Genomic DNA, 23210 nt, shown 5'->3' with positions numbered 1-23210 from the left:
TGCAATTCCACTCAGGTCATCCATCCCTATGGTTTACCAGCAGAAGAGACAAATTTTGACTTGAGAGTGGAGACCCCAGGGTTAGATGCCAAACCACCTGGATCAGGACTGATATATTTTAGAAAGGACAAACCTACCACATTTGAACAGTTTCCTAGACCTTCTAAATGATCACAGATTTACCTGTCACATTTTCATAAATAATTTTAAATCTCAGCATCTGAATTATCAATAATTACATCATCCTAAACTGAACACTAAGATATTCCATGGTTGAAAGTTAGTTCAGGCTGACCTGGAAAGAAGTGCTTCTATAATCAGTAATAGATTCTGCTAAAGCTACTGCAATATCTTTGCCAGTGCAAAGGGGAACAAATCTAATCGCAAATCCCAATAACAAAATCTCCTTGGGTTGGGTATAATATCCGACAAAGCATCTCATAATCCTCTTTCCCTCTCCAAATTTCCCAAGACTATCTGAACTGTGTGGTTTTTAGGTCTCACAAAAACAAACTTTACAGCAGCACAAAAACCTTCTGTGTCTTATAAGCCAAGGTTACAAAATTACTGCAAAGACCAACTGGAAGATTAGCAAGGAAGCATGCCCAACCAGACCTTCTCATGCTGAACCTCCCCACCAAGGCATCCCTACCGTCTCTACAGTCACTCTGCAGTGTTTGCACCGGGGGTAAGCGAATGAAGCCAAAGCCCCACAGACTTGAGTGCTCAATCATTCTGACAGACGGCACAGGAAGAGCAACATCAGGCCTTCCCACAAGCGGGATTTTGGCAGACCAAAGTGTTAGGAGAAATGGGACCCACTAAGGCATAAGAGAAAGAAAACCATAAGTTGTCTTTGACGCCCTTAAAATTGGCACCAAATGTGGTCTGATAACGGCCCCATAAAGTTGGTGAGTCTTCAGTGTTGAAGGTTTGTCCACATGTTACATTAATAACTTAGTGTGGGCTCAGTTTGACGATCTTATCCCATTTCCCAAACCAAATATAGCACCCAGAGTATCGCAGGCTGAAGTTTTTGTACTAGCTCAGAGACAAGAACTGGAAAACCCTTGGGGCAGCTTATCCCATATGGGAAGATTTCCTCCAATCAGCCTTCAGGATACTCTTAATTCCAAGTATTTCCTCCAGACATTCTCGTTAGCCAGAAAGACTTGTGAGTCACAGCATCTAGTACCTGAACAGGCACTAGATTCACAGCATCAAGTTTCCAGAGCATTTTAGGTTTGCACAACATCAAGCGTCTGCTGAGAAGCTCCTGTTGGCAGTATCTGTAGTCGGTGAGAGCACCTAGTCTCTGCAGAGCATCTGTGTTTGCAAAACATCTTTTGTGGGTGTAGCATTACGTGTGTGCAGAGCACCTGGTGTTTGATGACTCTGGTCTCCCCGCTCTAGACTGCGGGCTGGGGATGAGGACTACTCACCACATTACAGCCTGCACAGTCAGGACCATTCTCGCAGGTTCGGCGGCGAGCTTGAATGCCACCCCCACACTGGGCCGTGCACCGTTCCCAGGGTCCCCATCCTGTCCAGAACACGTGTGGCGGGCACAGCAGGTGCTCATTGCAGTATCTGTAACGGGGAAACCAAGAGGGGGAAAGCAGCCGTTTAGTGGAGAGCGAGGCTGCGGGCCTGTCCACTCTCCGTCCCTGCACCGGATGCTGAACCCATGCGCATGCTCCGCGTGGAGGGGCGCCTCAGTGTTCCGAGTGGTCGCACAGGGAAGGAGGCGGATGCGGCGCTGGCCATGCTGTGTGAGCACAGACAATGGGATATGCGGGAGACAACGCAAGATGCTAGACTCACGATGCAGGATGGAGCTTCCTGTGCAGCCAATCAGAGGAGAAACAGACAAACAGAGCCCTTCAAATAGACGCTCGGAAAAACGAGAACACACACAAAATACCTAAGTAGGGCATTTATCTTCAAACATAAACACTGAAAGATAAAGTAGGTTATGAATACAAAGTCCGCACATTGTATTTGGGATTCATTTCTCATCCTTGAATCAAGGAAGGCCTGTAATCCTAGTAACATACCTTATAGAAAAGTTAGCCTAATTTTAGTATGAAGCTTCCAGCCACACACTGCCTAGGTTATTGTATTTTTAAATTTATTTGTAGACTCTCCCAGAATGATGTCCCACAACCTTAATTTCGATGAGCACCTGTTATCCAAAAAGAGATGAATTACTGTTGACAACTAGTCTGTCTGTTTTACTGACTGACTATATGTCTTATGTGTATATTCATATTACCAATTCTTAGCCAAATATACAAAGCCATCCTTAGCCTGAGAAAAATCAAATTTCTCCTCAGTCTTTCATACTACAAGTGAGAAAAAATGAAGTGAGAGAAACAATAAGAAGGAAACGAGCTGGCAATGCATGGGTTTACGGCTCACAGGTAAGAAGATGCTGTTCTTCTTCATCAAGGGAGCTTCCCTGTCTCAGGTGTGTCCAACCTGAGTTGCACTCAGGGACATAGACACAAGCCCAGGGTGTGCAGGACAGAAGAGACTTTTTTTTTAAACTGAAATACAGTTAATTTACAAAGTTGTGTTAGTTTCTGGTGTATAGCAGTGTTTCAGTATACATACATATATATATATATATATGTGTATATATATATGTATGTATGTATTCTTTTCAGATTCTTTCCCATTATACTTTATTACAAGATATTGAATTTAATTCTCTGTGCTATATAATAGGTCCTTGTTGTTTATCTATTTTTAAGGAAACTCCATACTGTTTTCCATAGTAAGAAAAACACTATCTTAATGAGCAAAAACAGAGGTAAGGAGCTGATTTCCAGAAAGTAAGAAAGGTAGTTGGGGCAGCCTAGTTTCCTGACAGCAAATGCTGATATGACTCAACTGTTTTCCCATCAAATGGAGGACATTTAATGAATATGGTAGATGCAGGAATATATACAAGCATGGAAAGCAGTAAGTCAGGCCAAGCTGAAGGGAGTCAACAGGATGAGGCACAGAGAGCATCACTGGGCGTTCTGGGAAAGAGTGGCAAGCAGGAGTGGGTCTTCCCAGTAGTCACACAGGGAAGTGAGAGCTGGGCCAGAAAGAAGGATGAGCACCAAAGAATTGATGCTCTTGAATTGTGGTGCTGGAGAAGACTGTAAGAGTCCCTTGGACAGCAAGGAGATCAAACCAGTCAATCCTAAAGGAAACTGACCCTGAGTATTCACTGGAAAGACTGATGCTGTAGCTGAAGCTCTAATACTTTGGCCACCTGATGCAAGGAACTGACTCACTGGATAAGATCCTGATGCTGGGAAAGACTGAAGGCCAAAGGAGAAGGACGCAGCAGAGGATGAGATGGTTAGATAGCATCACTGACTCAATGGACGTGAATCTGAGCCAACTCCGGGAGACAGTGAAGGACAGGGGAACCAGGCATGGTGCCCTCCATGGGGTCACAAAGAGTTGGACATGACAAAGCAACTGAACAACAGGAAGAAGACTGTGGTTAAAGTGTTTAAGAGAGGTGAATAGAACAAGTTGACAGTGGAATGATCTGTCTTTATACAGACAGAGTGGAGGAACTTGAGCTTTATTTTCAAGGAACCAAGGAAATCTCAAGCTCCAGAGAAAAAACGAGTACTGTCAGAGTTGGAGTGAAGAGTTGGCTGCAGGAGTTGGTGCCTCATCCTGCTGGTACTGGAGCCCCTGAGAGGAGCAGAGTTCTCCATGCTTGCATGGAGGTGGTGCTGAGTTCCCAGAGGTGGATTAGGAGGAGCTGACGGAGCAGATGCCAGCCAAGAGGGCGTGTTTGCAACAATCCGAGGCAGAGACAGCCCAAGCTGGACAAATACGATGGTGATGCCAAGAGACAGGAAGCAACATCCATGGGACACCCATGGTAGAGGGGAGTAAGACAAATAAATAAATAAACTGCAGAGTCAGCCTCTCCAATGAAAGTGGGTGGCGTGCTTACTTCTAGGGAGAGAGGGCTGATATTTCACAGCAGAGGGAGAGTCAGGGACTAATTGGGAAAATGGTTTCGTCTCTAAATCTTCTCATGAAAGAGTAGCCAGTGAAACTAAAGAGTTCTCACTCTTCTTCATAAGACAGTCTTCCACAGCCCTGAGTCTCACAGCTCAGGACTCTGGACACTCTTACATGTGGGAGGGAAGGGGAAGGAGGCTTCTAATTGACAGAGGATGACCTTGAAAGCAAAACTGAGGATATAATAGGTGAAAAGCACCAGACCTTTGCAAATGTGCAGTTACAAGACGTAAAGCAAAGCTTCCTGACTCCTCAGTGACTATTAACCTCCATGTTGGTGCGATGATTGTTCTACGAGGAAACTGCCATTTGTTTTAAGAAGGCGTTTGGAAGAAGTAAGTCAAGAATACTCAAAACATCAGAATTCTTAGCAGTAAATTAAAATATCCATGTGGAGTCTTTCTCAATGTGGACAGAATACCACCCCGTTTCAAAGTGATGTTGCCCATATTTAAAGGGTCTGGAATTCCTTGACACCTTAACACTAACTTCAGCTTTCTAAACCAAAAACAAACCCACGTTAAGAGCAGAGTGGGCAAAGGAAAATCTTATTCATAGTACTCATAAAACCCTTGACTTTTTAATAAAAAGCATAGCAATGGAGCCACCACTTACCAAAAGGAGAGTGAATCATAATGTATGTATCCTTTCTCATCTCTGTCTACATCGTGCTCCCCTCTGAACACACTCAGTGTATTATTACAGCTGAAAGTCTGCCGCAGGAGAACCTGATAACTCTGTGTAGCCTAGAACTTTCTATCCATGTTATAAATTATATCCCTGGCTGCATTTTAAGGTGGTCAACAATGTGCTTTTCTTTCTTCTCTTTCTTCTTCTATAGTAGTTCTATGACAAAAGGCACACCAGATAATGTAACTGGTGTCCTCTGCAAGGGAAGTCAGAGAGCACTAGAAATTGCCAGGCTAGTCTGTCATTTATGTCTAGGTTTCACTCAAAAATTCACCCTGGGGGAAGTCTGCTCAGAGGCTGAGCCCTTACACCTCATTTTCTGCGATGTCAGGAGAGCACTGGCCCTCTGCCTTTCTTACTCCATCACCCAACAAACACGTGCCAGAGAGACGTATCTCTTGTTAAATTACAGACTGGGCCTCCAATGTCTTTCTTGGTCATGAACAACATTGGACATCTAACCCTCTCCAGTATCCTTGCCTGGACAATCCCATGGACAGGGGAGCCTGGCTGGCTGCAGTCCACAGGGTCGCAAAGAGTCAGACACAGCAACTGAGCACACATAAACTTAGTTACCTCGGTGACTCTGGGTGTGCAAGGATTTTTATTAATTTATGGATAAAATAGATACACAATATATCAGCCATTTGCTCTTCATTACTGAGTCCTTTATACATGGCTGGCTTTTACCAAAGGACAAGCTGAGCAGTTCTGAAATCTTATTGGCTCTCTCGGACCACCAGCCTCTTAGAGCACTGATGGTCACAGATACATTTCACGATGCATTAAAAATTAAGATTTTCATTTTGCCCATGACTGCTCATTCTCATTTTGCATTTCAGAATGAATTAATAGCCTGGCGCTATTTCTCCATAAATTATCCATTTTTTTTCCACAGACCTAATCTCTGTGAAGAGAATTGTCTTTCATAATCCTGCATGGACTAGATTTTCAATACCGTATCATTTTCCCTTGTTCTATTTCTTCACGCTACAAATGTGTTCTGTTCTGGTTCCACCCATGTTGGTTTCTCACGAAACCTGTTAGCCTGAACCAATCAGAGCCCTATGAGAACTGTTTTCTCCTTGATTTACTCTTAAGTGATTGTTGCTTTTCTGGGCCACACTGGGAGAATGGAATTTTCTGTGGCACCAGAGAAACTGTACAAGTATTGAGTTCTTCACAATATTATTTTGTCCCCAAGAAGAAGCTAAGGGAACTATTAGGAAAGAGTAGTGATAATGATTTGCAAAGAGCATCACTTTGGCTCATCACGGGATTAAGCAAACTTGCCTGTGCAGACAGAAAAATCATATCATAAACCCCGACTGGTGACTGGGTCTCTACTTTGATAATACAACTGAAAGACTCTAGCGTGGTCTCCATGAGCCTCATTTCCTGGGATTCACATCTTGTGTAATTCCTTCCCACCCTGTGTGGGTGGGACCTGTGACTTGCTTCTGATCAACAGAACACGGCAAAGATGACAGATTGTCATTTCCATGATATGCTACCTAACCCTGTATTATCCTTCTTTCAAGAAGTTCCTTCTTGTTGGCTCTGAAAAAGTAAGCAATCAAATAGGAAAGTCCCAGAGTCAAGGAGTTGAGAGCAGTTTCTGGAAAACAGCTTCAGTCCGACAACACAGGAGAAATCTAGGAAGCAGACCCCTCCCCTTGCCAAAGGAGCCTCAGATGAGACCATGGCCACAGTCTATACCTTGCTGCACCCTTGAGTGATGCTGAAGCAAAGGGTCCAGCTAAGCTCCGTCCAGGCCACGACCCCAGAGATGCTGTGAGCCAATAGAGCACGTGGTGTTTTAGGCAGCTAAGTCTGAGGTAATATTTGTATGAATGACAATCAAACAGATCTTGATACTTAGACACATGGTGCTACTTTAAGAAAGATCTAAAAATATCAAAGTGGCTTCAGGACTAGAAACTGAGTAGAAGCAAGTAGAATTTTGAGAATCCTGGTAGAGAATATTAATCCCTTTGAATAAACTGTTAGTATAATATTACAGAAGAATATTATTCAGCCTGAAATGCAATGAAGTTCTGATACATGCTACAAGATGAACTTTGTAAATGATATGCTAAGTGAAATAAGTGAGGTACAAACTAGAAAAGATTATATGATTCTACTTACTCAATACTTACTTAAATCTTCTATTAGGCAGATTTATCAACTATTGGTTCCAGAGTTCTTGTTTCAGGGGATGCAGAAGTTTTGGAAATGGTGTTATGGTTGCACAATACTTAAATGTAATAATGCTACTAAGTCAAACTCTTAAAAATGGTTAAATGACAATTTTATGTTATGGGCCTTCCTGGTGGCTCAGATGGTAAAGCGTCTGCCTGCAATGTGGGAGACCCAGGTTTGATCCCTGGGTCGGGAAGATCCCCTGGAGATGGAGGAAATGGAAACCCACTCCAGTATTCTTGCCTGGAAAATTCCATGGAAGGAGGAGCTTGGTAGACTACAGTCCATGGTGTCACAAAGAGTCAGACACAACGGAGCGACTTTCCTTCCCTTTATGTTATAAAGATGTGTGTGTGTGTGTGTGTGTGTGTGTGTGTGTGTGTACATATATATGTGTGTGCATCTTCAGTCTCTCCAGTAGTGTCCAACTCTTTGTGACCCCACGGACTGTAGCTGCCAGGCTTCTCTGTTCACGGGATTTCCAGGCAAGAATACTGGAGTGGGTTGCCATTTCCCTCTCCAGGAGATCTTTCTAAGTCAGGGATCATATCCGTGTCCTCTATGTCTCCTGCGCTGCAGGTGGATTCTTTACCACTGATGCATTGGGGCAGCAGAAAAAGAAATTGAGGGAAATAATACTAAACAGAAAGGACATTGGCCTCTCCTGATGGCAAAAGATACTGAAATGAAGAGGCGGCTTCTGAGCATCACCAGGAAGGCTGGCAAAGAGTAAAAACCTGAAGTTGTGAGTGTACAACCTTTTGTTAGAACCTCAGGGGTGTCAAAAGATCAGAGTAGAGTTCAGTCCCACAAGGAGTCCTTTCAGAAGTTCAAGAGCAAGAATCGCAGATCCTCCCAATCACAAGAAAGCTGGAGGGTGTTGTCCCTCAGCCATCTTAGCAAAAGCCCCAGCTAGAGAAGGGCTGTCTCAGAAAGATCTGTGGGTCTAGACTGTTTAGTGGAGTAAAGCCCAAGGAAATTCATGGCAGACTTCTGAAGTTGACTTCAGCAAAAAGATCACCAGCTGAGACTGAATATATGGAGAAAGTACAAATGAAATGAGGCTGTTGGAAACCCAAACTTCCACTGGCAGGAAGCAGGCTCATTAAACTAACCAGCTGCAGGCACATGCTACCTTTCATGGAAAAGGAAGGGTCCAGCAGGAAACAGACATGAGAGCAGGGCTAAGAACTGTGGAGAATTATGCCCGAGCTTTGCAACTTCATCAAGCAGCTCCATACACTTGTCTGCGTAGACCTCAGAATTTTTATGGAAATTTATTTGTACCTTCCATTTCCCCCTTTTTGAACAGAAGTAACCGTACCTCTTATCCTCTGCCTGCCCCACCATGTGTCTGCTGAGTGTGTTAGTGGACAGATAACTTGTCTCACACTTTAAGATGGACAGGCTGAAATGAACTACACCCAGGGAGACTCATTCACTTTGAGTCTGATTTGAATAAGGTTCCAGATTTGGGGAAATGACTGAATGGTATAAAACTGGGAGGAAACTGGAGATGGGGTGAATTGGATGTTGTATGTGATAAGGACAGTTCATCATTGATGGCAGATAAACTCTACATTGAGCCCAACAGATTCCTGCCTCTTGATGTGTACATCCTATGCAATGCATACATTTATGTATGATATATCTATCTTTCCTCTTGATTGAGCACTAGGTCTGTGACTTTCTTCTAACCAATAAACTATGGCAAGGTGTGGCTATGCCACCTTTGTGATGATATTACATAAGACAGTAATGTTCATTTTGCAAGGAGATTCTCTTCCTTGCTATTTTTGAGGAAGCAAGTGACCACGTTGGGAAGGCTTGTTTGTCAAAAAACTGAGGACAGTTTCAGACTGACAGTGAGTAAGCAACCAAGGTCCCCAGTTTGATGGAAAAGTGAAAGTGAAGTCGCTCAGTCGTGTCCGACTCTTTGTGACCCCATGGACTGTAGCCTACAATGCTCCTCCAACCATGGGATTTTCCAAGCAAGAGTACTGGAGTGGGGTGCTATTTCCTTCTCCAGAGGATTTCCCAACCCAGGGATCAAACCTAAGTCTCCTGCATTGTAGGCAGATGCTTTACCATCTAGCCACCACGGAAGTTAGTTTGATGGAAATGAATGCCAATAACAACCACGTGAACTTGGAAGTAAATCCTTCCCCAGGTGAGCCTCGGATGAAACCACAGCTCTGGCCGAGCAGAGAACCCAGGTGAATCATATCAGAACTCCTAGTCCACTGAGACTGGAGGTGATAACTGTGTGTTGTTTTAAGTCAGTAAGTTTGTAGAACTGTTGTTACGCAGCAGGAGAAAGTGAATACAGACAAGGATTTTCACATTTCAATGATATTTGCACAGGGGTCCATTGCTTCATCCTTGTGGGTAGCCTATCTGGGAATCAATACTACTCAGTTTCTACTACTCAAGAAAATAATTTTCCAGAAATTTTGGAACAGATAAACAAATGTCCATGCCTTTTAAAGTACATCTGGGATAGAAATTGGATATTTTCTTTATCCATTATTTAGACAAAAATAGATGTGTATGTTTTTGAGATTTCTGTTGCAATCACGTTCTCAGTGAATTTTTCACATATTGGAGATTTTGTCACAAGTAAAAAGTCACTCACTAAAATCTTAGCATGAATTTAGGGATCTTACCGCCGAGTCAATTTATTCATTTGTGGCCACTCAGGAGTTTTTTAGGTTTGTTGTTGTTCAGTTACCAAGTTGTGTCTGACTCTTTGTGGCCCCATGGACTGCAGGATGCCAGGCTTCCCTGTCCCTCACCATCTCCCAGAGCTTGCCCACGTTCATGTTCATTGCATTGGTGATTCCATGCAACCATCTCATCTCATCGTATCTCATTTTTAGGTTTGATGGTGTTTAAATAAGCATGACGTGACTTTATTAATGAGTGTATATATCTAGCCCTTGTTCTTTCGTACATTCCCATGAAGATCAGGGTCTCCTTTAATCTTGAGTTTAGTTTTCAGATATGTGTTTTGTCAAAATCAGGATATTTCTTTATATTACTTAGGTAGAGAGACTTCCCACATAACGTGACAACGACACTAAGAACTCTTCGCGAGTGAAGGCCAAGAAAGAGATGCCATGCATTTGTTTTTTCTAGCTTTCATTAACTTCTCAATCACCCCTAAGAAAGGCTTTTTCAAAGGGAGATTCCCTGGGGATACAGGCCCTGTTCTTCTCATCTACATGTCTATTACTTAATCCAAGTTCCCTTCTCAAGCAAATACTCATTTAGTCCAAAAGTGTTTCTTCTGTAAAATAAGAATACTTTAAATGAAAGTTCCCCAAACACATTAACCATCCTGATTTTTTTCTGAAAATGAAGCTTTATGAACACTTGTAAATGGATACAGAACGTATATAGATGTTAACCACACAATTAACCAGCTTCTTCCTTCCTGTGTGCTCAACTTGGGAAAGGTGATAAGAGCTGTGAGGTTTGTGGAGGTGCTGTGATTCTAGGGGTGGACAGACGTCACTTTACCTGAATGGGCTCTATTATGTGACAACATACAGCATTTAAAACTTCTAGCCAATTTAAAACCTTCTAACGCTGGAAGACATCTTTCCCATAATCGACTTTCCCACTTATCAGCTGGTGTCAGATTGGAAATGACAGGCTTGTGTTAGACTGTCCCAGGGTACTACTTCAGAAACAACCAACTTTGCCTTGTAAAAATCATCCTTCATTTTTCTCTGAGTCAAAAGAATGCAATCTTAATTGGTGATTAAGGAAAACAATGAAGAGAGAAAAAAAAATGATTCTCTCCAGTTAATTTCAGGTTGTAATAAATATCTGGTGGAGAATTACCTACCCACTAAGCCTGCTGGCTTTGTCTATATAAATATTAATCACATAAGCCAATAACTGCATAGGTATGTTTACGAGGCTCCCACTGAAGTCATTTCACAGGATACAAGTCTTACTACAATTTAATTAAAAAGTACTGAAAGCCAATTTGCTTCTCATGGACCAAGAACATAAACTGATGTGAGTGTGGAGAGTTAAGACTCACAAAGGTGATGTGAAATTCACCTACCTGGATTTTCTCCCAAAACCATAAACGAGGGTGTACTTTAAATAAGGAAGGAAGAGCCAGTTACCACATCTGCAGATTTATAAGGCCGAAACCAAATGTTTGAGTCTACAAAGAGCAACAAGTTGTTAAATGCGAGACTGAACTGAAATGTCTGAGGGAGGTGCTGAAAGCTTAAAATACACATGGAAAAGGAACGCCCCACCGGGTTGTCCTGCAGGTTCATTGAGGGGTCCTGTTAATAGACAAGCGTGTCATTGTAATTATAGCCAAAATACTGACTGTGGTCTCACCCGGTGCCAGTGCTTAATTCAGTCATGATGGAAAACTTACCTCTTCTGATCAATACTATCTGGACCCAGGACCAGCTCAGGCCCTATTTGGAACCGGAGGTGTGAGACCAGTCTAGTGGAATTTTAATAAGAGCAGTCATTCCTCAGCAGACTCACGTGCCTCCTCTTCGGGCAGCCCAGCACAGAGATGCCCGCTGTCCCTGTATCTCCCATCCCTTAAGAGTGGCTGGGCTGAGTGAACCCTGCAGGCTCACCAGTGAAGCTGTCCACCCCAAGCTTTGGTCGAAATTAAAGGATGAAAGAAAAGAGGTCATTCGGCTCAACAGAAAAGGATGCCACAGACAAGCTGAGCTGGATCCAGAAACTGAAACCGCAGGGAAACCAACTGCACTGGGATGACAGGAAGCGGGAGGGTGGCGACCCGGAGGCGCAGAGGGTAGGTACCCACCTCTCCTCGCGGTTCTGCCCCACGCACACCCGGCCCCCGTGCCGCGGGGTGGGGTTGCTGCAGGACCGCTGCCGCACCTGGAAGCCGATCCCACACGTGGTGCTGCAGGGAGACCACGAGGTCCAGGGGGTCCAGCCTCCGTTCCTGGGGGAAGAAGCAACAGGGTCACTGGGGTCAACTTGTGCAAGGCCCAACCTCTATCTGCACCCACCCCCAAGTTCACCCGGGGGTTGCCCCCCACGGGGACCACTGATGTATGGGCTGCGAAGGCCACGTGAGCAAGGAGCCCTGGAAAGCAATCCAATGTACTGTCTCGGGAACCGGTTACTTTGAAGTCCATCCCCGCCCCCGAACCTGATTTTCGAGTCAAAAAAGAAAACTTGAGAGTCAAGTTTTACATGTACTTGCAAATAACTTAAAAACGGGCTAATTAGAAACCAGAAAGCTTAGTGGTGAAAACGTTAAGCTAATGAAAAATAATGCTACTTTTGTTTTTTGAAAAGCAATGAGAGATGCATCCCTGAACCTTTGGCCTTTATGATTTTCTTTGATTTGTACTGTATCAGTTATAATCTAGGAAAAGGGCACATTGAATCAAATAATCATCTAAATGTTTCCTTTAAAATCTATTAATGGCAGTGACAATCAGTAACTCTCTTGATGGTATTCTTACTGATAAAGAGTACCATAATGTCAAAAGTTATAAAACAAGCTTTATTAAAAATGAAGAAAGGATATTTTTAAATTCAGATTCTTGGCTACTCTCCAATAATCTGACAAAGATATAGAGTATAAATAGGAAGTGCCAATTGTGTGTATCTTTATTTATGTTACTTTAACATGTATAAAATAAGGCAGGTATATTAAAATATAAAATAAAAAATACTTTTATACAATAAACTGCTACTAACAGCCAGAGAAAAATTTTTGTTTAATATTGTAATTTTTTCCTTAAAATGTCTGCTTGTAGAATATTTATAATTTAAATATCTCCCTTACCAGTTTGTCCCTCCTATTTAAAAATAAACTATAGGAACTTTTTAAAAATTTAAGTATTATTAATAAAATATATGTTAAAACCAGAGTCTAAACTTCCATATAGATAGTTAACTGCATGTAGATTTTTTTCTCTATTTCTCTATTCACATATGCATTTCTAATTGCTGTTACTCTTCTCTATAGTATTTATATTTCTGCTGAAATAATCATTTTACTTTATATATTCCTTTAAAAGCATGCAGGTGCACAGCTATACCATTGAAGCTCAAGGTATAAACAGCACACTACACATGTAATTTCTAACACAATTTTGAATGAAAGTTCCTCTGATAAAATTCTTAGCATATTTCATATTTCACTACTTTGTTTTCTGAAACTGAATCAAAATCAAAATAAAGTGATACCTCGATGTATGATATAACAAAGCTGCTTCATAATAATTTAACCAAAATAACACAAAATAAGACAGATTTATGAAGCTGTTTCTACAAGTAATTAATATCTTACATGTCATTCCTCACACAATTTTAAAAAGCATCCAATAATGTAATTTCAACATAAATAAAATGAAAACATAAATAAAAGAAACATAAAATAGAAATAAACATAAATAAAATAAATTTCAACATAAATAAAAAGAAATTTTTAAAGTTTCTTTTATATAAAAAAAAAGGTTACATAATGCAAGAAGCACTGCTCCCAAAATTGCTTGGAAATTCTTAATTGCCTAAACCTTTTAACAAACATGACACCTTATGATGTAATCTACTCGCAATCTATGGAACCTGTTGTATACAGGGCAGTAGGTATTTTAAATAATAGGAATATAGTACATTAGGAAATTAATGACTGCAGTGTCCACATATGTGACTATTCTATGGAGCTGGGTTTGCACACCTCAAAGTGCTCCTTAGAGGCAGCCGTGGCAGCAGGCAACCAAAGAAGCAGCCTTGAAAGTGAGAGTGTTAGTCACTCAGTTCCATCTGACTCTGTGACCCCATGGCCTGTAGCCAGGGTCCTCTGTCCATGGGATTCTCCAGGCAAGAGTACTGCAGTGGGTTGCCATGCCCACCTCCATGGGATCTTCCTGACCCAGGGATTGAACCTGGGTCTCCTGCATTGCTGGCAGATTCTTTACCCACTGAGCCACAATAATGCTGGCAGATTCTTTACCCACTGAGCCACAAAGGAAGCCCAGAGTAGCACTAAGTCAGCATATATCCGCAGATGGATTACTTCTTTGATTAAGTCAGTCATTTGATTAATGCACTTAAAACATCACTGAAACAGGTTTCTTTACTAATATTTGATTTTTAGTCTTAAAATAACCACCAATTGTATCACAGCTCCTTTTAGTGAATGGCCTTCCAAAACTAGAGCCAGAGCTGAGCAGGCATCAATAAAGTCACAAGAATGTCTGTGATAGTCCTTTTTTCCATTGAACAATACAAAACAGAGTCCTACTCATTGACTGTAGCCTTCCAACAGTAACAGTTCTATAGCTTTTATGAAGTTTCTGCCAGGCATCAGTGGAAACCACCTTAGTTTTATAGAAATAATGCAACACATAATGCAATGTTGATATGCTCTTGTTTTCTGAAATAACACAAATGGTCTAATCTCTGTAGACTTAGGGGCTCCTTTTTAATTGTGTGGAGCATCTGAGCTGGCCTACGGAGGTGGTGAACAAAGGGCAAAATCTGCCCTTGCAGCCTGCCTTTCCTTATCTGACCACCCTTCCCTTCTTGGGCAGGCAGTGTCCTCAGGCCCTGGGTTGCCATACAGTGTGGCCCCCCAACACAACTGGCAGTGTGAGTGATGTCACAGACCACTTGCCCAGAGGTCTCTGCATTCTAAATCGGCTCTTGGAAAGAAGATAAAAATCCTACAGTAAGTGAGGAGGGTAAGTGTGGACACTGATCTGAGAAGCTTTCCTGGTGCTTCTTGCTTTTTAAATTTTTTATATCTTTTTTATTGCAGTATGGATGATTCACAATAGTGTGTTAGTTTCAAGTATCCTGGTGTTTGTTTTAAATATAACATATTGATTGGGAGACTGGGACTGACGTGCACAACTGTTGATTTTGTGTGTGTATCTGTGGTGCTCAATCTTGTCTGACTCATTACGAACCCTTTGATTATAACCCACAAGGCTCTTCTGTCCAGGGGATTTTCCAGGCAAGAATACTTGAGCGGGGTGCCATTTCCTACTCCAGGGGATATTCTCAACCCAGGAATCGAACCCAGTGATACTCTGTATAAAGCAGATAACTAATGAGAACCTACTGTGTAGGACAGGGGACTCTACCTGATACTCTGTGGTGACCGAAATGGGAAGGAAATCTAAAAAAGAGAAGATATCTGTATACGTATAGCTGATGCACTTTTCTGTACAGCAGAAACTAATATAACACTGCAAAGCAACTATACTCCAATCCAGTTTAAAAAAAAAAAAGGAACATATTACTGTGGCCACAGTGCTATACACGGTACAGGGAAGGGAGGAGAAAAGTGAGTATGTTTTTTAAAAAAAATGAGCCAGCAACAAAATAATACACAGATGACAGGAAACCTACTCATGCTCACACCATGTGAGCCGCCTCCAGGTTACTCGGCAGTGGGTATCAGCTGCGTCGGGGTGTTCTGAGCAGTCCTGCCAAGTTCTTTCAGTCCTTTCTGACTCTTTGTGACCCCATGGACTGTAGCCTGCCAGGCTCCGCTGCCCATGGGGAGTCTCCAGGCAAGAACACTGGAGTGGGTTGCCATGCCCTCCTCCAGGGCATCTTCCCGGCCCAGGGATCGAACCTGTGTCTCTCACGCCTCCAGTACTGACAGGTGGGTTCTTTACCACTGGCACCACCTGGGAAGCCCGCTCAGATCGCAGCGCAGAGCTTTCTGGTTAAAGACTTGGCTTCTGTCAGAAAGCATAGTCATAGACTCTGGGGTCTGTCTGCCTTTCTCCAGATGCTGAGGGTATTGGCAGTTATAACTCTCAGGTGAGAGAATCTAACACCGCCAAGGGTCCTGCCGCTACAGAGCCCCCCTTGTGACCAGCTGTGGTCTTTATGGGGCCTACAGCACAGCACACCCAGCTTCCTGCCTTCCCCTCATCTCCCCTGGAGATGCTCAGAACCCTCTCCTTTCCTGCACACAATCTCACTGTCAGAGTGGTCGCCCTGACCAACCAGAACAGATGCAGGTTTTGCTCCTAGAAAAAAAGTCCCATTAAAAAAGGTATACGTCGCCATCATTGGAAGCTGCAGACTTATTTAGATGACAAAAACTCTGTCAAAGCTCCAAGCCTTCCTTGACATTCTACCTTACTGCTAAGCTAGTTCGAGTTTTGTCTCTCTCTGTTCCTTCCTCCTTCCCAAAAAATTAGAATTCAGAAGGGGTGTAGACATTCATGTGTTCACTTTAATTATAAAATTAAACCAGATTTTCTTGATTGATAGGAAGTGTGACTTGGCCCCAGTTTGATAATAGAGTCTGACTTAGCTAATTACCTTATACTGTGGATTTATTTCCGTAAATTGAATGCCCTTAATCTGTAGCTCCAAGATAATGACAAATTTAAATGATGCGATATAAGAGCATTTAATCAAAGATATTATATTTGACAAATGTATTGAATTAGCAATATTTTGAATTCCCCAACACTTTCTGAGTATATTAAGTTAGACAATAACAAAGATAAATGAAGAACGGGTTTAACTTAAGAGTCATTAGATCAGTCTTTGTAGAGGCTTTCTGATGCACTTTGCACTAATTGAGGAAGTACTTGACATCAGTGGCTGCGCCAAAAAAAAAAAAATCAGTTTGCAAGTTAGGTGGTTTCCACTTTTCTGCTTCCAACAAAACTGAGGCCAACATAAACAAGTTATCAACTCAAAAACTATTTCTGGTGTCAGATTACCATAGTTTTGGCAGATAACTTCAAAGGAATATGTAAGCTAATAAGCCCTTGCTGCTAGAAAATCAAATATTTGCTGCGAACTGGCCTTGTTCACTTGGCTTCTCACGACTGTCTCTTTCCTTTGACAGTACCAGGGGCTCCCAGTGGAAAGAAGTCAGTGAGTGCTATGGTTCCTCCCTCCTGACCCTGCAGCGAGGTGGTTCATAAGGATGAAGATCAAATCTGGTGACACCCATAAAATGACAGCATGGCCTGTTTTTGCCATTGATGGAGTCCTAGCTTCCTATCCCTCGGGCACGCTGAAGTGTGCACTCATGAGGGGTCCCCGTCAAGCAGACGGGATGCTCCTGGCAGGTGGGCATCGTTTCCGTTACCGTGACAGACACGATCCCCGAGTCAGGCTAGGACAGAGATGCAGGTACAGTGTATCGACTCATGCGTTCTTGGATCCCCCATAAGTCGCCAACCAAAAATTATCACTAACAGCTCATATACCAGTAAGTGACACTCTCATGTGGATTTGGAAAGCCATACGCACTTTTAGAGGGGCTTCCCAGATGGCACAGTGGTAACGAATCTGTCTGCCAGAGCAGGGGATGTGGGTTTGATCCCTGAGTCGGGAAGATCCCCTGGAGAGGAAAATGGCAGCCCACTCCAGTATTCTTGCCTGGAAAATCCCATGGACGGAAGAGCCTGGTGGGCTACAGTCCATGGGGTCACAAAGAGTCAAACACAGTGGAGCATTAAGATATTGAAATATCCACTTTAAGAAGCAGGGTCCTCTGAGTGTAAGCAGCAGTGTAGGATAGCTTTGGTAGTTTCAGAAATGGCCCCTAGAGTCGATATTCCTGAATCTGTAAAGGACCGGTCTAGGGTAACAACTAAAGCTCCCATGTCCACACAGGTACCTGCAATGGGCCAGCTGCCAATCACAATGCTTATACTTGGACAGTGTGGTTTTTGGATGCTCTGTCTCCACAGCAAGCTACTCACCTGCCCTCTAAAAGAATGGTGATAAACTAGATCCCCTTCATATACTTGCAAGTTGTCATTGAATTCTCTTTTCACCCAAAGCTTCAAATGTTGCAGACATTTCTGTTACCTCACTATTTGAATGTGTGAATGGAATTTAAATACCACAGAGATTTGATAGTCACCTTTGCATTTAAAAAATTGATGAGCACAGTCTAATTTAACATTCAGAAACGGTATGCTTTTCCTTCTTCTAATATTTTGCATACTCGAAACACTTTTCCCAGTCTAACAATGAACACATGGATAGGTTTAGATTCACCTAAACATATAAAGAGGCTTAGAATCTGATTTTCAATTTTTTTAATTTAGTTGATTTACAATATCATGTTCGTTGTAGTTAGATAGCACAGCGACTCAGTTATACAAATCTACGCACAGGACGCATATATATAAGTGCATTGCAAATTAGGTTTTTAATTTAAAATCTCCCCCCACAGATCCTGTCATTTTTAAGTGGTCAGCGTCTCTATCTTTTTGTGACCTTTCTCTTCAATAGGGAAGACATGTATTGGAAGTGATTTCCCAAATGCCTGGACAAGCTGGGTTTACACTTGCGTTTTAGCCCAAGCATCAGGAGGGACGCACCTGGAGCAGTTCGCGATCTCCATGCGGGGGCCCTGGCACTGCCAGCCACCACACTGCGGGGCCGGGCTGTCGCAGGAGCGGGTGCGACAGAGGCAGGATCCCACGGCGCTTCCGTCTGTGTGTGTGCAGGGCGTCCACGGAGACCATGCGCCAAAGTGCCCATCCACGGTGAGATTCCTCACCTAGGAAGCAGATATAGGCAAGGATGTCAGAAAGGGTTAAGGCTGCAAACATAGTAAGAGAAAAAAATGAGATCTCCCAGGAGACCATCAGAGCTGCTTTGGAATATCTCAAATTGCAATCAAAAAGAGAGAAAGGGGAATTATTTCTAAGAAAAGCAGTAAAGGCCACGGGTGGAGACAGGGATGGAGTGGGGGCGAGGAGGGGGAGGAAGGAGGTGGAGGGGAGGAGGGAACAGACAGAAAGGAGGAGGGGGAGGGGAAGGTGCTAATGACCTGTCAAACCATGGCAGGGTTGTCTTCTCTAGTTCTCTTTTATTTATTTATTTTAATTGGAGGCTAATTACTTTACAATATTGTAGTGATTTTTGCCATACGTTGACATGAATCAGCCATGGGTGTACATGTGTTCTCCATGCTGAACCCCCCCTCCCAACCTCCCTCTCCATCCCTCCCCTCAGGGTCATCCCAGTGCACCAGCCCTGAGCGCCCTGTCTCATGCATCGAACCTGGACTGGCGATCTGTTTCACACATGATAATATACATGTTTCAATGCTATTCTCTCAAATCATCCCACCCTTGCCTTCTCCCAGAGAATCCAACTGTCTAGTTCTTCTTGTTGCTGTTGTTGTTTTTCATAACAAAACATCTTTTATTTGTGAGGAAGCCATGTAAAACTTATTATGAGTAAGTCTAAGTTTAAGTACAATTTTAGGAATCAAATTTAGGACTTTCCTGTGGCTCAGATGGAAAAGCATCTGCCTACAATGTAGGAGACCTGGGTTAGATTCCTGGGTCAGGAAGATCCCCTGGAGAAGGAAATGGCAACCCACTGCAGTACTCTTGCCTGGAAAATCCCATGGATGGAGGAGCCTGGGTAGGATACAGTCCATGGGGTTGCAAAGAGTCAGTTACGACTGAGTGACTTCACTTTCACTTTTAGGAGCCAAGAATAAAGGACATCTTCTCTCATCTTCTAAACACGCCAGAACAGAATGTAGCAGAATAGGCTGTAACTATTAAAGCTAAAGGCAAAGGAGAAAAGGAAAGATATACGCATCTGAATGCAGAGTTCCAAAGAATAGCAAGGAGAGATAAGAAAGCCTTCCTCAGTGATCAGTGCAAAGAAATAGAGGAAAACAAAAGAATGGGAAAGACTAGAGATCTCTTCAAGAAAATTAGAGATACCAAGGGAAACTTTCATGCAAAGATGAGCACAATAAAGGACACAAATGGTATGGACCTAACAGAAGCAGAAGATATTAAGAAGAATACACAGAATACACAATGCAAGAATACACAGAAGAACTGTACGAAAAAGATCTTCATGACCCAGATGATCATGATGGTGTGATCACTCACCTATAGTCAGACATCCTGGAACGTGAACTCAAGTGGGTCTTAGAAAGCATAACTACAAACAAAGCTAGTGAAGCTGATGGAATTCCAGTTGAGCTATTTCAAATCCTAAAAGATGATGCTGTGAAAGTGCTGCACTCAATATGCCAGCAAATCTGGAAAACTCAGCGGTTGGCCTCAGGACTGGAAAAGGTCAGTTTTCATTCCAATCCCAAAGAAACGCAATGCCAAAGAATGCTCAAACTACTGCACAATTGCCCTCATCTCACAAGCTAGCAAAGTAATGCTCAAAATTGTCCAAGCCAGGTTTCAACAGTACATGAACTGTAAACTTTCAGATGTTCAAGCTGGATTTAGAAAAGGCAGAGGAACCAGAGATCAAATTGCCAACATCCACTGGATCATCAAAAAAGCAAGAGCGTTCCAGAAAATTATCTACTTCTGCTTTATTGACTATGCCAAAGCCTTTGACTGTGGATCACAACAAACTGTGGAAAATTCTTAAAGAGATGGGAATATCAGAGCACCTCACCTGTCTCCTGAGATATCTGTATGCAGGTCAGGAAGCAACAGTTAGAACCGGAAAAACAGACTGGTTCCAAATTGGGAAAGGGGTACACCAAGACTGTATATTGTCACCCTGTTTATTTAACTTATTTGCAGAGTATATCATGTGAAATGCTGGGCTGGATGAAGCACAAGCTGGAATCAAGACTGCCAGGAGAAATATCAATAACCTCAGATATACAGATGACACCACCCTTTCTTATGGCAGAAAGCAAAGAACTAAAGAGCCTCTTGATGAAAGTGAAAGAGGAGAGTGAAAAAGTTGGCTTAAAACTCAACATTCAGAAAAGTAAGATCATGGTATCCAGTCCCATCACTTCATGGCAAATAGGTGGGGAAACAATGGGAAGAGTGATAGACTTTTTTATTTTGGGAGGCTCTAAAAATCACTGCAGATGGTCACTGCAGCCATGAAATTAATAGATTTTTGCTCCTTGGGAGAAAAATAATGACCAACCTAGATAACATATTAAAAAGGAGACAGGACTTGATCAACAAAGGTCCATCTAGTCAAAGCTATGGTTTTTCTAGTAGTTATGTATGGACGTGAGAGTTGGACTATAAAGAAAGCTGAGCACCGAAGAATTGATCCTTTTGAATTATGGTGTTGGAGAAGACTGTTGAGAGTCCCTTGGGCTGCAAGGAGATCCAACCAGTCAATCCTGAAGGAAATCACTCCTGAATATTCATTGGAAGGACTGATGCTGAAGCTGAAACTCCAATACTTTGGCCACCTGATACGAAGAACTTACTCATTGGAAAAGACTCTGATGCTGGGAAAGATTGAAGGTGGGAGGAGAAGGGGACAGCAGAGGATGAGATGGTTGGATGGTATTGCTGACTCAATGGACATGAGTTTGAGTAGACTCCGGGAGTTGGTGATGGACAGAGAGGCCTGGCATGCTGCAGTCCGTGGGGCTGCAAAGAGTCAGACACGACTGAGCGACTGAACTGACTGACTGGTTGAATATCCAATTCTTCTTGTTCTCTGAGTTTCTCACATGAGTAGAAGATCCTGCCACCCCTTGACTGACAAGGTATTAGCATGCTCCCCTTTCCCTCCTTCTCCTCTTTCTTTTCTTCTGTCCCTTTCTTGTGATGTCACTTATATGTGGAATCTTAAAAAATAATGGCACAAATGAACCTATTTACAAAATAGAGTCACAGAGGCAGAAAACATACTTATGGTTAGAGAGGGAGGAGGATATGGGGGAGGGATAAATTGGGAGATGGGGGTTGATACAGACACACTAATAATAAATAGATAACTTATAAGGACCTATTTTATAGCACAGGGAACTCCACTCAGTAGTCTGTGATGATTTATATTGGAAAAGAATCTGAAAAATGAATGACTGATTGAATACCCAACTCAACACTGATTATATACATATATCTGATTCACTTCATTGTACACCGGAAGCTAACACTACACTCCAATAAAAATTAATTGAAAAAAGGAAAAAGAAAATGAAAAAAATAACTGAAGTTAAAACTCACACATGTACAAATCTTGCATTTTTATGTTCCTTAAAACATTGAAAGATTGGTCAACTAGTTTGATTTAAGATCTGGCTTGGTCTAAAAAAGTCATTTCAAACTGACGTTTTGTTTACAAATGAAAAGAGTGCCTATTAAGCAACCAGATATGTCCTAGTTGTTAAGCACATCCCAGTCAAATCCGTATTGTGTCCACTCTCCTAGAGTCTATGACTTGGCATGGAGGAGCTGGACCCATAATTATCACTGTAAGTAAATCCAATGATGCATCTCAGAGTACGGGGTGTGGACAAGGATGGGGGGCTTCCAGCAAGCTGGCGGGATCTGGAGGGATGGTGATGATGGAGGCTCCTGGAGAAGGGGTCTGCTGGGGCTGTGGAGGCAGAGGGCAGCCTGAGTGATGACTGGGGAAGGGTACTGCCACATGTGTGGGCACCAGGCTGCTGTTCCTGGGCCAGGAGGAAGTGGCCCAGAGGAAGCAAAGCTGAGAGCTGAGCTAGAAGCTTCAGCAGGGTCAGAGCAGAGGGCGGAAGGGGTGTGTGGACGACCTGTGATGTGGATGCTCTGTGACGTGGATGCTGAGAGCCCTAAGAGAGGGGCCTCGATGGTCCCTTGACGCATGAAGACTAGTCCAGGGCAGGTGGAACCACATCATGTCAGCTCAAATCTGACAAGGGGATCTTGCCAGGAGCTAGTGAGTCCCAAGATTTGAGACTCACGGGACCCAGACTTCAGATCACCCAGCCCTCAGAAGGAATCTCCCCTCTGCAAATGGACAGAAGGCATAGAGTCCAAACCTCTTGAATTTAACATGGGGAAACTATGCATTTCTTAGAAAATATGATAGATGAAGAGATGAGGTTACATATAAGTTACATGCTTCACTTTAGCCTCCGCTGCCTGCTGCTCCCACCATCTTGCTCACAAGTTCCTGCCCTGGTTGATTCCGGGGGATTTAAGATTCATCATCCACAGGGCGGGGGGGAACTCCATGGAGGAGAGAATTAATTCCTTTGGAGCAAACAAACTGTGACATGATGACTCAGCGACTAATATGTGTAACTTGTAAAACAAACTGTACTTGCGTGTCACAGTTTCAAAAGAAAGGTGAAACATATTTTGTGAAAATCCAGGCGACTTTCCTGGTGGTCTGGTGGCTAAGAATCCTAGCTCCCAATGCAGGGGCCCTAGGTTCGATCCGTGGTCAGGGAGCGAGATCCCATAACTTGCAACTAAGATCCAGCATAGCCAAATAAATAAATATTAAGTATATATATATATATATCCAAGTGAGTTTTATTTCTGCAGTCATGCCTC

General features: G+C 42.8%; 1 protein-coding gene across 1 annotated transcript in view; it reads right to left on the bottom strand.

Annotated features, from left to right (window-relative positions):
• SEMA5A (semaphorin 5A) overlaps positions 1 to 23210 on the bottom strand; it is a 359057-nt gene that overhangs the window by 71868 nt on the left and 263979 nt on the right. Inside the window, exons 12-14 of the mRNA XM_052659173.1 lie at positions 18288 to 18469; positions 11753 to 11896; positions 1443 to 1590 (exon numbers count right to left, since the gene is read on the bottom strand). Coding sequence (XP_052515133.1) covers positions 1443 to 1590; positions 11753 to 11896; positions 18288 to 18469 — 474 coding nt within the window. The remainder of the gene's footprint in view (positions 1 to 1442; positions 1591 to 11752; positions 11897 to 18287; positions 18470 to 23210) is intronic.

Source organism: Budorcas taxicolor, chromosome 20 (genome assembly GCF_023091745.1).
Source record: "Budorcas taxicolor isolate Tak-1 chromosome 20, Takin1.1, whole genome shotgun sequence".
Classification (NCBI taxonomy): Eukaryota; Metazoa; Chordata; class Mammalia; order Artiodactyla; family Bovidae; genus Budorcas; species Budorcas taxicolor.
The sequence above is the reverse complement of the archived record's forward strand: the minus strand, read 5'-3'. Positions and strand labels throughout refer to the sequence as shown.